The sequence below is a fragment of the Bactrocera oleae genome, chromosome 5, assembly GCF_042242935.1.
Source record: "Bactrocera oleae isolate idBacOlea1 chromosome 5, idBacOlea1, whole genome shotgun sequence".
In the NCBI taxonomy this organism is placed as follows: Eukaryota; Metazoa; Arthropoda; class Insecta; order Diptera; family Tephritidae; genus Bactrocera; species Bactrocera oleae.
In genome coordinates this window covers 57,519,257-57,536,492 of record NC_091539.1, presented here as the reverse complement: position 1 = coordinate 57,536,492, position 17,236 = coordinate 57,519,257, and the positions used below count along the sequence as shown (strand labels likewise).

Here is a 17,236-nt window from a genome sequence, read left to right as displayed (position 1 = left end):
GAGTAGTTGGTACGAAAGATACTACCTCTATCTATACTGACGGGTCCAAAATGGACTGCGGAGTAGGGGCAGGAATATACTCCAATGATCTTCACATCTCTTTTTCTATCCGTCTACCAAACTCAGCCAGTATTTTCCAAGTGGAAGTACTACGTATAGAGAAGGCCTGTGGACTTCTATTGAATAACTACGGAAGGATACGGGAAAGCAACCATATACACGGATAGTCAGGCAGCATTGCAGGCCTTGTCGGCGTCAAGGAATAATTCCAGTGTTAGCAGGTCAATTCGACTTGTCCATAATTTGGGTTCCCGGTCATAGGAACATTTTCGGCAACGAAACGCTAGATGAATTGCCAAAGCTAGGGACCTCTTTAGACGAGTCCGAGGCGGAGTTAATTCCATGCCCGCTGGAAGTGATCAAAAGAGAGATTTATATGCATTTTGTACAAGTAGCACAGAGCACATGGAAGTCAATACCAAGATGCAAGATAGTAAAATATATATGGCCCAAGTATGACGAAAAGAGCTTATTATATAGGTCCAGAAACAGTATATATAAACTTACAGTCACTATAACGAGGCACTGGCTCTTTGGAAAGCATGCTCTCAAAATAGGCCTGCAAGCTAGAAGGAATAAGGAAACGGTCTTCCACTTTCTCTGTGAATGTCCAGCTCTATCACAAACCTGACACAAAATAATTGGAACCCATCAGACACCAAACCTTGGACAGCATTCCTACCTGCCCATTTATATAATACATACTTTTATTTTTTTGAAAAAATAGGTTATAAGCCTAGAAGGCATAATTTCAAAATGAGTGCAACATTTTTGAAATTTAACAGCAAAACTATGAAACTAAATATGTATATTTACTGAGAAAATATCTTTGAAAACTCCACCGATTAATTTTTAATTAAAATCAAATATTATTTTAATAAAAAAAACTGTATTTGTTCTTTTGCAGGTCAATGTCAGCAACACTTGGACCATGCCGCAGGAGGGACTTAATGTCTTCTATCGCTTCTTCCGTGATCGAATATCCTGGTTTGAGGCAGATGCTGTTTGTCAATTTCATCACGCCAATCTGGTGACCGGTAAGTACAAACCTCAATAAATAGAAAAACAGTTGTATCACCACTTTTTAAAAAAATTTGAAAAGCAAAGCAGCGGCTGACAAGAAGCGACAACCACGAAGAAACTCACTTGCAGACGTTGAAACACACGAACCGCATAAAAAGTGAAAAAAACGGAAAATTTTTAAACCAAAAAAAAAGTGAAAGAAAAATAGAATTGTCAAATGCAAACATTGGCGAGTCGGCAGGTGGTGACACAAAAATGAAAATTGCAAATATGCTCGAAGCGAAAGCGCAAAAAAAGTGCAAATAAAAATCATGGAAAATTGTCAAAACCAAAATGACAATAACAAAACGAGAGCAATGCAAACGCGAAGGAGAGGAAATGCGGTAAATAAATGCCCGGCAGCTGGTCGCTGTGTGCTTTGCCAAAATAAATAAACAAGATATGCAAATGCTCGACACAAAATGCGCAAACAGACAAGCACTCTAGGCTCGCACGAATGCAAATTTACACACAAACACTCACGCGAAACAGATACACACATGAACGCACACAAAAGCATTTGCCGGGGCAAGCAGTGGTAATCACTACGCGCAACAGCTCTCCAAGCACATACGCAAACAATCATACACACATATGCATATAAACACTGCCACTCAGGCATGCATAGAAACGACTATCGACACTTGTAAGAGTGGCCGGAAAAAAATACTCGTTTATATTTAGAATTCATACGCCCTGTTGACCTCGGAGAGTGCGCGTCAGTTGGCCGCAGGCAAAGGAGCGCTTTCCACTTGGCTGAACGCAGCACAAAATAGCAACAAAAATATACGCCAACAACAACAACGTATCATTAATGTATGCACGTGGCATATTTGCCCGTTAAACTGGCTGAGCCAGCGTTCGAGCTTTGCTTTATTTTTATCAATTTTTGTTTGCAATTTTTATCTGCCCAAAACGCCATTAAGCGCCGACAAAGCGACAAAGCATTCCCATCAGTAGCACACGCCCGAATTTACTATGTGCTCGCCAAACTGCAATAATGCATAGTGACAGCTTCCTAACCGGCAGCGTTAGCCGGTGTCAGCAGCGTTGATGAAGGACACAAACCGAGGAAAAAAGTCTCCCATACAAAAGTGGGAGAAAGTGTGTTGGCGACTTTCGATAATTTGAATATTTCAGCAAAGGTCGCGTAAAGTGATAGCGCCCGAGTGATTTTCGAACCTTTGTTGTTAGGTTTTCTTCCGCTGTTTTGCTTTTGTATTAAGCTCTGAACAGAAAACTCTCGCAAAAAAGTTTTTATGCAATCGCAAAATGAAGCTTACGGTATAATTGAGTTGTCCAGATAACGGTTGGTTTTAATAAAAAGAATTGATTCCACAGTGTTTGTTTATCTAAGCATTTCTACATGCAACTTTCGTTCTTTTAGAGCCTTCGTACATCTTAAATAAATCCATCTCAACTAAAGCACAAAAATTAATAAATCGATATAGATTTTTTTTTTCAAATCTCTGGTATTTCTTCCAATGACGCGCCGAATCTTTGTTTGCAATACATCTACCATTGAACTTTCGTACCTTTATAAAAAAAATCAAAGGGTATAGTTCACACAACCCTGGGGCCAATGAAAGACTCATTTTTTGGTATGATTCGGTCAGTTCTTTGATAATAATTTCATTTCAATCAAATGATGATTTCCTGAACCGGCCTCCTCATACATCTTGAACAACTTAGTAGCTAAGATTTATACCGTACAATCCACGGCAGCTCTGAAATGGACCAATCACGACATTGCCTGATTTATAAGCAATTAAAGCTACTCCTTACGTTGAAATTTTTAATTCGGATCCTTTTGAAGGTTGTAATCGCCGATAAGCTTCCAGCTTTGGCAAATAGGAAAGAAATTGTGCTCACTCGCGATAACGGAAGGCCACACACATCGATAGTTACTCGCGAGAAGCCCTGTGGTGTCGGTCGGAAGCTTCTTATGTTCTCGTTATCACTTATACTTTGCTAAACAAAACCTTTAACTTTATTAACATAAAGGATATGTCGAGCAATATTTTAATAAACAAATTTATGTACAATGTTATTAATTTCAAAGATTAGATACAAAAATTTTAAAGAAATAATACATTCCGTCGGAACTTTGCCCTGCCTTACATTTATTTTTGAATTTTTTTTATTTTTTATTTTTGCGTTAAAGTTGTGTTCCACTGCCACTGACACTTTGTCGCCAGCGAAGGAACGATAATCCTTAACGACAACAATAAGCTGTATGTGGCATAAGGAATTCGGTGACAAATTATCATTGAAAAAAAAAATCATGAAAGTGCAAATGAAAATCTGTTGAACTACAGCACTAAAACCTTGGATGAGTAGACTCTACTTAGGTTCATAGTTTAGATCATCCAATCAATGTCTTGAGCATTTTGACTTTAGACTTTATGGATTTATATTCAAGATAACGTTAGTCAAATCAAAACTTCATAGATCGAAAATTAAATTTATTCTTAAGGGAACGACAATCAGTTTGAACTGGTACTTGGAGCATGAAATTGTATATAAACTGATCTTCTATTATGAAGAGTTTATGAGCAAGTTTTAAGTGTACATATAAGAATCGAAAAAAAAACTTCATATTCTTCGAGTGATAAAGTGGTTATGATGGATGTGATACGAGAACTTCGCTTAGAAATACAGGATATTTTACTTCATTGAACGATATGATATAAAATATGTAAGGGCTCATATCAAAAATTCACTTCAAAATTTTTAAGTAATTAAATTGGAAAGAAGGAGGATATTAATTGATGAAAATCTTAACTCTTTGTCGTTTATTAATTAAAATAAAAATAACTGGTGTAATTTACTTCCTACACCGTCTAAAAATGCCAAGCTTTTGGCATCTGCCAAGTGTCATTTGATAATTTTAAGGAAACGGTAGAATTTTTTATAGGATTCTGTCACACGCTAGCAAGTTCTTTTCTAACTTTTAAACTTAGAATCCATTTAAGTATACATTTTTCTTTTCTTTTTTCAACTGTTGCAGTCACATTTTACAGTCGCTATTCACTGCAATGAATTATGTTGCCACTCTCAAAGAAACTGTTTACTTTTTATAAATGAAGTGTTTTTTAGTAAAAGTAATAGATCATTTGCAATTTTAAGACCAATAAAGTATTATGGGAGCACTCTCATACATATTTAACTCCTTTGCAGTATATAACCATTTCATAATCATAACAACAAAATGTTTCAATTTTACTTACAGTCGACAACAGCTTCCAATTTGATGCAACAAGAGACCTACTCCGTGAACTGGATGTAAATGATATCGTTTGGATCGGTTTGATGAGGCCGCAGAGTTCGGATCGTTTTATGTGGGCGTAAGTACTGAAAATACATACAAATAGAAAGTATTCTGTGCAATACGAATATATGAATTGGATATACTTTGTGCAAAAAAAGGTTGTGTTTTATATAACAGATTATCTATATTTTTAACATAATTTCTTCAAATGTTGTTGTTATACCATTTCTTTTAGAAATAAAAAATAAATTTTTTATGAAAATTTTATCTGTTCATTTTTTAACAATATGTAATATTTATTTTTTACATTTTATGCCATTTAAAAAAAGTTTTAACATATTAGTAGGCTGATTCAAAAAAATATATAAAATTTTTTTTTACCAAATCCTCACGTAGAAACTTTCGTGGAGATGTGAAATGACGCCTGTGAAAATCAGAGCCCTTAATATTAATATTAAGAGGTCGCGCATCGCAGATTTCTATTTCCCATTTAAATAACACGGAAAAAATGATTCTTTAATTTTAAAATTTTGCAACTCTGAATCGATTTAACGGATTGTTGAACCAAATTATATTCTTATAGGAAATTTGACGCTCTACAAAAAAGTCTTTAGAAAATTAAAAACAAAAAAAATTAAAAAAAAAAAACAAATTAGTAAAAGAAGGGTGTGATTTGTTTGTAATTTTAAGTTTGACCTCGAATATCTCCAAAGTGGTTAAGATAATCAAAATTTTTCATTACATCTCCACGAAAGTTTTTACGTGAGGATTTCGAAAAAAAAAATTAAATATTTTTTATGAATCAGCCTAATGATTAGATATATGCTTTTTCTTGATATAGGTTTCTATATGAGTAAATTCAGTTTATATTGATATGTGATTGGCCAAATTGATTTTTTTGAATACGAAAGACCGAGAGTTTTTAATATATCTAATAGTTTGAATTCGTGAAGCGACCTCTTTAATTAAACAAATCGTAGAAGAAGTTGTTTTGTTTATTTCTTCATTTATTATGTAACTTTAAAAATCTCAAACGGTTTTTAAAAAATATTTGGATTTTCAAAATTTTAAACAATTGTAAGAACAAGGAAAAAGGTTAGCTTTGGCTAACTATAATGCGCTTCCCAAATACAAAGTCTCCTTACAAGAACTTGATTCCGCTCGTTCAGTTCGTATGACCGCTATATACTATAGTAACAGTATGAACAATTTCTTTGGAGACTGCATTATTTTCTTAGACAATAATCCATGCCAAATTTCGTGAATATATTTTGTCAAATAAAAAATTTTTCTATGCAAGGACTTGCTTCCGTTAGTTTGTATGGCAGATGAGTGCTATAGTGTTCCAACATCGCCGATTCAGACAAATAAGCTGCTTCTTGGAAATAAAAGGATGTATGCAAAATTTCAGAGTAATATCTCAAAAACTGTGGGACTAGTTGGCGTACATACAGACTGACGGACTTGGCTAAATCGACTATGTTCAGGGTAAAAAACTCCTTCCTAAATTGACTCAAAATTTATTTATACATTAAATACAATTTTAAGTTATCATTTATCAACTTCAGTTACATTTTCAATTTTCAATTCTAACCAATCAATTCAGTCAGTTTAATTGATGGTTTTAATTATTTCGCTTGCAACCTTTGGGTTACCTACTTTCTAAGTTCCATTTATCAACTGCATTTAAGACAAATAGACAGCAGACACCAAAAATAAAAATAAAGCAAGTCAAACACTCGAGCATTCATCTTCTAACAGTGAATAAAGCGCTAACCCAAATACCCAAACACGTTTCAACCATCACTTAAAAGCGCATTGAATTCACACAAATACACTCGGCTCGGTGCACGTGTGTGTGTGTGCGCTACATGTTTACCAGGTCATGCCCCAGCCATTAAGGCTTACGAGTGAAATACGCTGAAACGCCTAAAAGCATTGCAGTTTCTAAGCGCCGCTATTGCAATGAGATTTCATACTGTACATACGCTGTCCGCCTAAAAGTAGACCGCAATTTATGTATTCTCTAATAGCACGAGGCAAACAGCCTTTGCTTTCATATGTAGTGATGTAGCACTTAGTTACAACGGTGTATTTGCAGTTTTCGCTGATGAACTTTACATCTTTCTCTCTTTTCGCCGCCTCCACCCATTGCGTTTAAATATGCCTCTTCTTTACATTTAGCAATTCCCGTCCACTGGTCACCGACACTGGCTACTGGGCTGAATCGCTGCCACTAATGGATGCCCCACTATGCGCCGTTATCGATCCCATACGCGATTATCGCTGGCATGCGTTGCGTTGTGGCGGACCCGAGACCGCATCGTTCCTCTGCGAAATGCCAGGTAAGTAAATGTTATGCTGTGTTGACTGGTGTTTTTTTTTTTTGTTTTGTGTTGTAAACTTAAAATCGACAACATAATGTTGAGTGTGTATCTGGGAATTACTGGAATGCTGCAATCTTTGATTTCTCAGTAATTGATGTTCACAGTAAACATATAAATCTATTGTATTTTAATATCTTATTTTCTTATTTTCTCCATTTCTTCGTTTTCGTTTTATGCTGTTTCAGTGCCTTCTTGGGCGGATTCTTGCATACTCAAGGATATGCCGAATCTTACCATGCAGTACATGGCCGACACTGCAAGCATTGAGCTGATACGTAACTGCGCCGAGGAGGGTCTGCTGAAGCAGTCGTGCAAGGGGAAACAGGTAAGTGTGATGAAAGCTCCGTTGGAAACTTTTAAGTTGTTTAATACTAAGTATTTACTGAAATATGCATTCAAAAAGTCCCAAAAGAATCACAAAATTCAAAAATCGTTTAAATTTCATATTTGCATCTAAAATAACTGCAAATTATTGTTAGAGAACTTGTCAGATTTTTTGTCCCAAGTCTACAGCTGTGCCAATGGAAAGACAATATTTCTAGATAGAAATGAAATTATATTTGTCAAGTTCAATATAGATTGGACTTAACCTTTTCTGTAACCTCTTTGTTCACATTTCCAAAGTAAAGATAAACAGGCAAGCTGAAAATGACGAGATCGCGAAAATATAGATTCCAGGAAGAAAAATTTATTTTTTCTTTATCCTAATTGCTCCAGTTTTGGTATCCACAACTTTTTGCTGCTCTCAAACCTCAATATTCTCGCTGTAAAGAAATCGCCAAGACTAAGACTGATTTTAAAGTTTAAGTTCTATAAAACAGCATCGATTTTTCAGTCTATCTGGTCTAGCCAAAGATTAGACGTTACTACGTTTGGACTAAATCGAGATTAGCCCTTTATGAACCAGGACTAAACAGCAGTAAACTGTCGTTCAATTCAAGCCGATGCACTATGCCGATACAATATTCACGAAAACTTATTTTTTAAATACTAGGAAATTTAGTAACTTTTGAAAAATTTTCAGACAGGAATGTCTAAGAAAGTTTTAGAAATGACTCTGAATTTCTGATACCATTCCAGGTTGACTTTTTTAACTCCAGAACTAACATAGCTTTTACGCAAATAAACAAAACTCTTCGTGATAGCAATGTTAATCGCAACCATCTTTTTCAACCTACTTTCTTCCACAGGACCGTGATCGTGCACTACGCGAACTGATCTGTCCACGAGAACGTCTCGAAGCGCAGCGTATCAATGACATAACCAACTCTCACTTCAAATCGCTGCAAATCATCAATAGTATACGTACAGACAACAATGAGAATAATGACATTGAACTCTTACCCCTAGGCGAAACATCTTACGGCTCGGCCAGCAGCAGCGACATCTCTGAGCAAGTGCCAACCGAAAAGAATACCGTACAAAGACTGATCGAGCAATTCAATGTGGACGATCTGATGCAAGCAGATGAGGCGGCAATGCCAATGAATAATTATCACATACCCGGTGAGATCCCCAAACCAGTGAAGAAAGCTGCAAAGAAAGTGATTATAACAAACGGTGGGGAATACCAAAAGAAGAATCGTGCACAGAAATATGACGAAAGCAGTATTCAATTGCCACCACCAACACCGAAACCAAAGAAGCAACAACAATTGTTGGCTCTGGAAGACATGATGATGGGCGATCAGCCACAACAAAGCGGCGAACCTGAAATGTTGGAGCATGTAGGACCTGAAGATGATGAGGTTTCCAATGAAATAATGGAACCGCTGCCACATAAGAAGAAAGTGCTGCCACAGGACTTGAGAACAATGACACCCATAACCGAAAAATCTTCGGAGGAGATGATAAGCAGAGAAAAGCCAGCACCGATGGGTGAGAAGAAAATAATTTTCGTTACTACACCAGCGCCAGTGACCACTACTACAAGTAGTACCACATTGGCCCCCACAACTACGACTACCACAATACCAACCACCACAACGACCACTACAACAGCAGCACCGACAACAAGTGCACCAAGCACTACTACAGCTCCAGACTTTGTTTCGTCCACAACCGCCAGAGATGTGAAAATTTCAGCAACAACAGCAGAGACTACCGAAGAACCTGTAGCAGCTACCACCATACATGCTTCCAGCGTCGCATCTGCGCATACAACCGAGTCCGAGACGCTTACTCACTCTTCCTCCACATCGCCTAGTAGCTCAACAACATCACACGTGGCTGCTAAATCGATCGACATCGAAGACACTGAATCACTTTCGAATATCGGTCATCCAATGCATCCACAACAGCAGCATGCTAATGGTAAACTCGACGAGTTGCCACATCCACATGTAAAAGAGTTGGCAGATAATTCGCATTTTATACCACCAATGTTGTTGGTGAAATCTCATTATGTACCCCCGCCAAAGCATAATGAACACGAACATCACGGCGCAAGTTTGAATACGGTATCCGTTGTTCATGATGGACACGGAGATATTCACGTGACAACAGGTGAGTTTGAAACTATCGGAGACAGAGGCTTGAATTTGTATTGTTAGTGTCTGTTTTTTGGGTCACTCTTTTAAACAGAGGTAGGTTGGGAGAGATAAAATATTGAACTAGAAACATAATGGTTATGATAAAGTAAATTCAATTGCAAACAATTTGCTCAGGATTTCAGAAAAGACGATTTTTACAACCAACTAACTAACTAGCTCTTAATAATCTCGTATTTTGAAACCACCAGTTTTGAAAAAAGGCAATATGATAGAACTTTTTTTGCAGCATTATATTCCTCTGACCAAGCGAATTTGATTACTAATACCAAAAACCAGCTCTAAAACTTAAAACATTGCCAAGCGACGTAATATACGAGTATAATAGATCTGCTGAGGAGTTTCAATTCTTGCTTTATTTTGCCTAAACTTTTTCATGGATTCCGAGATTGAAAAGGAATCTTTCGTACTTATAAAAACATATTTTATTGTAGCAAGGTAGATGCCAGAGCCATCAACCATCAGTTTTTTCCAGCTCACTTCCTGACGAGTGACATGTGGATGGTTCAAAGCCGCTGAAGAAGAGGCGCAGTGAGCTTTTTCACAAATGGGAGCTCTCAAGCATAGTTTTAGGCTACCGGAACAATGTAGCGTTTTTTAAGAAGAGGTGACTGCCACTAAGGTAGCAGTAGATGTATTTCTCCGAAGCGCAGCTTATTTTAGGGTCGTGAGCATTTATACCGGAAAGACAAGATTTAAGCTTGCTCACAGTGTGCTCAAAGTTAATTAAAGTGTCTGATCTCACTATATAAAAGCATCAAGCTACTGAGACCCGTCGTCTCAAAGCTGATGAGATCTCAAAAAGGATTTTCAATGAGCTTAGCAGCTGCTGATTCACAACTAGCTCCTGTGCGGACCGAGAATCTCAGCTAATCAAGTGGTATTCGCTTTAGGATCGACTTTTTAACCTAAACCTATTATTAGAACTAATTTAAAAGACTTCAAGAGTCCTGTCATAAAATTAGAGAATACAAGTATATTACTTCTACTTTTATTTGGCTCTGAAAACACGAAGCTATGCTATTAATAAGAGACATGCCCATGATTGAGGAGAGAGTATCAAATGTACTAGTGAACATTAAATTAGATTGGTCCAGTTGTCAAAACTTTCATTCGACATCGAGTTTCGAACCCTATATTCGAAGGGTGTAATCCGATAGCTGTCATTTCTAAACTTAATTGTTTATGAAAGCACATCTTTGGTTTGGAGTATTATATCTTTCACTTCAAACTATCAAATTAAATTCATGATATATAATTGAATTAATTTAACCACCATCCTTTTGTGTTGACCTGTTATACTCAAGGTAAGCCAATTGAGGGTACAGTTCACTCTAGCAGTGCAAGCAACTACGCGTCTACAACAACAACACACAGTCATACAATGGCCGAGAAAAGTGCTGAAACTGACGTTGAGACGATGACCACAATAACGGTGACCGCCACAATGGCAGCAATAAAAGCGACAACAACAAAAACAATAGCAACAGCCGCAGCATCAGAGACATCCACCAACATTGACGGATTGACAAGCGAGACGATCGATAAATCCACAGTACTGGTGCAGCAACAACAACAAGGCCAACAGATGGCAGCTCAGCTAAGCGCTAAGATAATAGACAGCACGAGTGCGGCAAAGATAAATCAGCAGCAATCGCAACAACAACAACAACGGCAAGACAATGACAAGCCGAACAATTTGAAAAGACAAGCGCAAACTGCCAGCGAAGACGACAAAATTGAAGAGAAAATTGAAGATGTCAAAGAAGTTGTTGTTGAGCAAGCAACAACAACAAAAGCAGATGAAACAACAACAACAACTACAACAGCGCCATTGACAACACAGGCTGCCAACGTTAACAAGCAGCATGTTACGGCAGCACCCGCAACACTGACAACAACTACAGGAATACCAGCAACAACAACAACAATAATAAAATCTGATGACATCGCTTCAAGACATGAAATTGAGAAGCCAGTAAAACGGCGTCCACAAACAAAAGAAATGTCCGTGCTGACAACTAATGTTGGTGCAGATGAAATGCCAGCCATTATAACAACAACTACTAACAGTATTACTACAACAAAGCCGGATAAGCAACTGCACACAATAAAGGCCTTAACCACAACACAAAAGCCAAACAAAACAACAACAGCAACAACAATAGCTGAAGTCATACTGCGAAACAATGGCAACGCCGAGAATGTAAGTCCTTCAGCACAATCAATCTTGGCCACAGCTTATGCTGCTACCAACGCTCCCATGGTTTCCTCCGCAGCTTCCGCTTTTGCTTCCGCAGCAACCGTCACACCAACAACAGACGCAATAACCATAACAACAGCATGCAGCAGTGACACAGATTTAGACTCGACAACCGCCGATACCTTGGATGCGAGCTCCACAACCGAAATTGCCGCCGACGGCAAGAAGCTGACGCGTGTACATCGCACTTGCCAGCCGCGCATCGAGAAGACACACAAGGGTAAGCATACGAAACATCATGCTGCACACACCATCGAGCCACCAGCACCAACGCGCAACTTCATGAAGGAGCAAACCGAGACGCCGCCCTACAAGCCGAATCGCCATCGCGTGCTGACCAAACCAGAAACTGTCAGCTATTTCAAGAAGATTCTAGGTTAAGCGGACTACCTACGGCGAGTGAGCGAGAAGTGAGAAAGAGAGATGGTTATAATAGGTAGCACAGGTGTGAAGTAAGAAGGCTGAAGTGTTGAGCTCTCACATACGAAACAAAACAAAAACAAAGGCAAGTAAATATATATATATATGTATCTTTTGAATATATATATATATATTTACTAATAAAGCAGCGCTAAGTTTGTAGGTAAGATTAAAAAAAGTGGAACGCGGACTAACGCGGAAATAATAGTTGTTTGCGAGGCATAACATAACTTAAGCTCAGAAAATAGCAAGAAATGTAGAGGCAGATAATAATTTCAAGCATCACGCAGCATAATAACTGGGATCTACGTGAAAAAATTAGCAGCTAAGGGATAAAAAAAGAGAAATAAATATAGCATGTCAATTTGAGAGATAAGCAAAATGGTCTATGTTGGTCACAACAACACACTCTTAAAGGTCAAAGATATGATTGGTGACCCGTGAGTTGTGCTTTTGTTTTATATTAAGATATATAAAATGCATAAATAACAAAGGTGAGCAGGGTATAAGCAGAAGGTTTACATTGATGTACGTAGATTTCGATCAAGGCCAAAATAGTTGAGTATCATTGCATAGGTTTACACAAACTACTACACATACAAATACATAAAACAGAAACAAACAAAAAAAAACAATTTTACATACAAATAAGCCAACACCAAAGCCATTGATACGATGTTATACATTTTTAATGTTTTAGATTTACTATATAAGCCGAGAAAGTTAAAGCGTTTCATAGTTCGTTTTGCAAATAACTAACTTTTCATGCCAACGCCACGCCAGGTTATCTGCAAGGTAATATAATATATCGATATGCTTAGCTCATTTTACTCTGTGCACAGTTGATCTTCGAACCTAGATTGTTAATATTTATGTACTGACAGTAAGCACCCTGTAAGGTAAAAATCATAAGATTTCCACTGAGCTCCTTTTTTTCATATGATCTGGAACCTCTTACAGAAATAAATCCTAGTCTACGCTCAACACCTTTTACGGAGTCCCAAGCCAACTTCCTATGCTTATTTCAAAATTTGTTCAAAAGATCGCTCACCACAAGCATGTTTTCACTTAGCAACTATGAAGAGTTAAGTGAACTATAGCGATGTTTTGCTTTTCCACCTTAAAAATATGAAATATCTACGTTCCATCCCCAGCAGACAGTTATCACAGACCTTACATAATTAAAGAACAGTGAAATCTTCCGCTATGAGACCTTTTTCTGTGCAATTCCATATGATCAAGCCAAATTCCTGACAGTTCGATGATCTTTATCAGACTTTATAATAAAAGTTAGGAATGTTTCGATAAAAACGGTGTAGCTTAAGCAACATTCGTCAATTCAAGCAAGAAAAAGTCATTAATTATGGCTCTATAGGATTACTCATGGACTCTAATACTAGGACCGGCTTAATTTTGAAAGAAATATGACTCCCTCTGTCCTTAGAGCACACCAAACAGCGACTTTTGAAGATGTAACGGTGCATCAACAATGGCAGGTGGACTAGCATCACTCCAAATGCGACAATTTTATTTATTAACGTACCCTTTCAACCAAAAGTGAGCTCATCGCTCATTGAATGCAGCGCAAGATGTGTCGCGCGAAGCGAACCACGATTTGCAAACTTTGTTTCGGAGTAAGTCCGTTTATTATAAACTGGCAAACCAAACTGAGTATAAATCAAAATCCGAAAAAATTATTGCCTTATTGAAAACCACACGTCTAAAAATACACCCGTTATTTAGCTTAAAAAAATGTATTGCGGAAATCCAACATGGAATTTCAAGACGGAAATTTTTATCGATACTTATTATTGATTTAAGAACTTTGTCAACAAAGATGTAAAGAAATAGCCCATGACTGTCAAAACAGACGCAGCTATCAAAAAGAGAAGGTAATTTAGACATGAAACATTTAGAAATCGATCTAGAAAAGTCCGAACTAACTATTTACTATTATAAAGAGGAAAGATTTTATTGTTTGTTTGAATTGAATAGGCTCAGAAACTACTTCGGATTTGACAAATTTTTTTACCGTTAGAAGCTACACTCTTCTTGGTGAACATGGGCAAATATTTTATATTATACTTTCAAAAAGGGTAGGCAATCTCATGGCGTGCGCTGAGTATACTATTGATTATATGTTAGAAAAAAATAACGTACTACGACTGTAACACAATAGTAGGCGTCATGGAGGCATAAGAGAGGAGTCAATGTCAAGAAATAAAGTGCAGCGCGGCTTTCGAGAACAGCACGGTTAAAGTTTCGTCGTCCACTCAAACCGGTGTAGTTTCCACGACATTAAAATGGCTAAAGCTTTGAAAATAATTAGAATTTTATATTTTGTTCTTATCATTAGAAGCCTTAGACAGAGAAGTCAGAAAAGTGATTATCTGTACAAAATTATTTTAGATCTGCGAAAATTGAAGACAAAGCGATGTGCGGAATGATAATGTAGTAAGTAAATAGATGATATTTTCAGCAAAATTCTGATGATATGAAATTTACACGAAATTGACAATTTTAATTGAAGTGTTTTTCATGCCGATGAAGGTGTTTTGAACATATATAAGTAGTTGATTATAGTCGATTCAATTATATCGGTTCGTTTCGAAGACTCGGAACAAGCTAAATATGCTGAATATTTGCTTAATGCTTTTAGCAGCCGCTGTATTTAAATATATTCTTAATAAATATAGCCTTATTGCTCTTAGTTCGAGCTATCGTTGCTCAAATCTTCTTATTGAAGGTTAATAGAATGTGAATTGCATCATATTCTTCGAGCTTTTCATAATTGTCTCTCTAAAGTAGATTGGGCAAGTGTAATGCACATGTTGCATGTCAGATGTTTTTCATTCATTACATAACGTTATTAATACCGTTGTAGAGAACTTTTCACGCATAGCTTAATGCCGTTTATATAACAATAAAAGTCATGCTTTGTATATGACCAGTGAAACCACAAAATACACAGAATATTTAAAATATTAATAAATTACAAGCAGATTACTTGGCGTAATTGGTATTGGCAAAGAATCTAGAGATATATATTATATAACTGTATGTTTACCGAGCATTTCTAATTGCAATTAAATATTTTACAGTTGGAAATAATGAACTTTTAATTTTCAAGCAACAACAACAAAAGTAATTAATAAATGTATGAAAATTAATAAGCAAAACAAAAAACAACAAATAAAACATTGAATAATCAAATAAAGAAGTTGGCAAACAAAGTTTTGCGCAAAACTAAAAGCGCACAAATATAAACAAAAAACAACAACAAAATACGAGAAAACACACACAGAGAAGCGAACAGAAGAAAAACAAAAACAAAACAAAACAAATTTTATTACTCATTATGTACAATTAAAACCAAAAATTAATATTAAATCGTTTTTAAATTGAATAACCCAAACAAAAACAAAAACAACAAAAAAAGTCACAAAAACAATGCGTTTATGCGTGCATTTAAATGGCTTTTGTGTTTAACGACATAACAAAAAAACAAAAAAAAAACAACATTAAGAATCGGAAAAACGCACAGACACACACAAAAACGCATTCAAACAATTTTGCGTATTGTAATAATTACAACAACAAAACAATATGTTTAAAAAATAAAATTAATTAATTAATAATAAATGATTATGAACAGTTATTAAGCCGACATTGTGTAAGCGAAGCGCATAGGAGTATGTGTGTGTGCTTCAACGAGCTTCTGTGTGTGTGTGAGTAAGTAAGTAAATAACTGCAAGCTTATTGGTTTGCTAAATGCTGGCGGGAGCTGTAGACGCAACAAGCAGCACACATACACACAAAAAAAAGCACAGACACACGCATACCCACTTATTCATAAGTATATAGAGTATATAGGTGGTGCAGCTGCAACAGATTTTTTCGAACATATTTAATTATTTGTCTGCGTCGTATTTATTATTGAGGTGGAATTAAAGCGATTACTGTCAACAAAAATGAAAATTAAAAGAGACAAAAACAAGCAAATGCAAAATTATGAAAGTTTTCGCTAATGCATATTTGTTGTGTAAACAAAAAAACAACAACAAACAGATCCATAGTAATGAAAAACAATAGTATTTGTGAATTGGTATTACAAATAATGAATTGTATAAGTATAATTAAACGGAATTTAATAAAAATTAAAAAAAAAACAATAAAAATTTAAATTCCCAGCAAATTGTTTTATTTACTAAAGTTGATTGATAAATATAACGTCAAAGGTGATAGTAAGTATTTAAATGAGTGGTATTATAAAAACTGGCAGAAAAATTTGTTATTAAGTAATGTTATTTGCTAGTAGTAAATCTGGTAAAGTATTGGAAATGTATTCAGAAGAAACAACAAAAAAACTGCACCGAAGCAATAATAAGCTTCAAAGCTGAATTTCATATAGCAACTATATATATAACTAAGTCCGAAAACGTAACCGACCAACTGTTCAGGATCAAAGAAAAACATTTTGCTAGTTCTTTCTAGCCACGTTGTTTGATGGCAACAACCTTCAACTCAGATTAAGATTACTTAATAAGAAAACAAATACTTTTTTAAGATCTTTATGTTGACTTTGATCGATCAAATTGTATGGTCGTTATATGCTATTGTGGTCCAATATTGCCGATTCCGAAAAAAAATACAGTTTCTTGGGGAAAAAAGAGCGTATGCAAAATTTCAGATCGATATCGCAAAAACTGAGTCGCTAGATGACGCATAACATATACAGACAGAAGGAAGTAGCTAAATCAACTCAGCTCGTCACGCAGATAATTTATATAAACATTCTGTGAGGTTAACGAATTTCGTGGTATACTTACTTTTTATTATACGCCATGTTTGACCCGTTTCTTATAAAAATATAAAATGAATCGACATAAAATATTTTATAATCTTTGGTTATACGAAAGCTAAGGGCACATACGGTTGGATCTAATAAATGTCTGAGACCGAGTCCCATTTCCATTATAATATTTCAGTAAACAAAAATGTTAACCGATACGAGAGGAGTAAAAATCCTTATTGTTATTAGATATATAGGTCCTAGACGAAGGTTCGACCAATTAATTGCAACCAGCAAACTCTATTGTTCCATTTATTGACCAATATATAAGGTATAAAGTCAAAGGACAAATATCTTAATAAAATATATTGCGGCTAGGGGAAGTACTAAACCGACTTTAGCCACTTTTAGCACCAGATCATAGTGTTCACA

General features: G+C 36.1%; 1 protein-coding gene across 5 annotated transcripts in view; it reads left to right on the top strand.

The window, feature by feature from the left end:
• The window catches only part of LOC106614382 (uncharacterized), a 100,385-nt gene extending 84,178 nt beyond the window's left edge, over positions 1–16,207 (top strand). For 4 of the 5 annotated variants that reach the window (XM_036376126.2, XM_036376129.2, XM_070109530.1 and 1 more), the window contains exons 3-8: positions 968–1,097; positions 4,355–4,469; positions 6,578–6,738; positions 6,966–7,105; positions 7,971–9,285; positions 10,637–16,207. In XM_036376126.2, the coding sequence (XP_036232019.2) occupies positions 968–1,097; positions 4,355–4,469; positions 6,578–6,738; positions 6,966–7,105; positions 7,971–9,285; positions 10,637–11,973 (3,198 nt within the window). In that variant the 3' untranslated portion in view covers positions 11,974–16,207. The remainder of the gene's footprint in view (positions 1–967; positions 1,098–4,354; positions 4,470–6,577; positions 6,739–6,965; positions 7,106–7,970; positions 9,286–10,636) is intronic. The other variant, XM_036376130.2, reaches the window with a different exon arrangement.
• Positions 16,208–17,236: the final 1,029 nt, after the last annotated feature.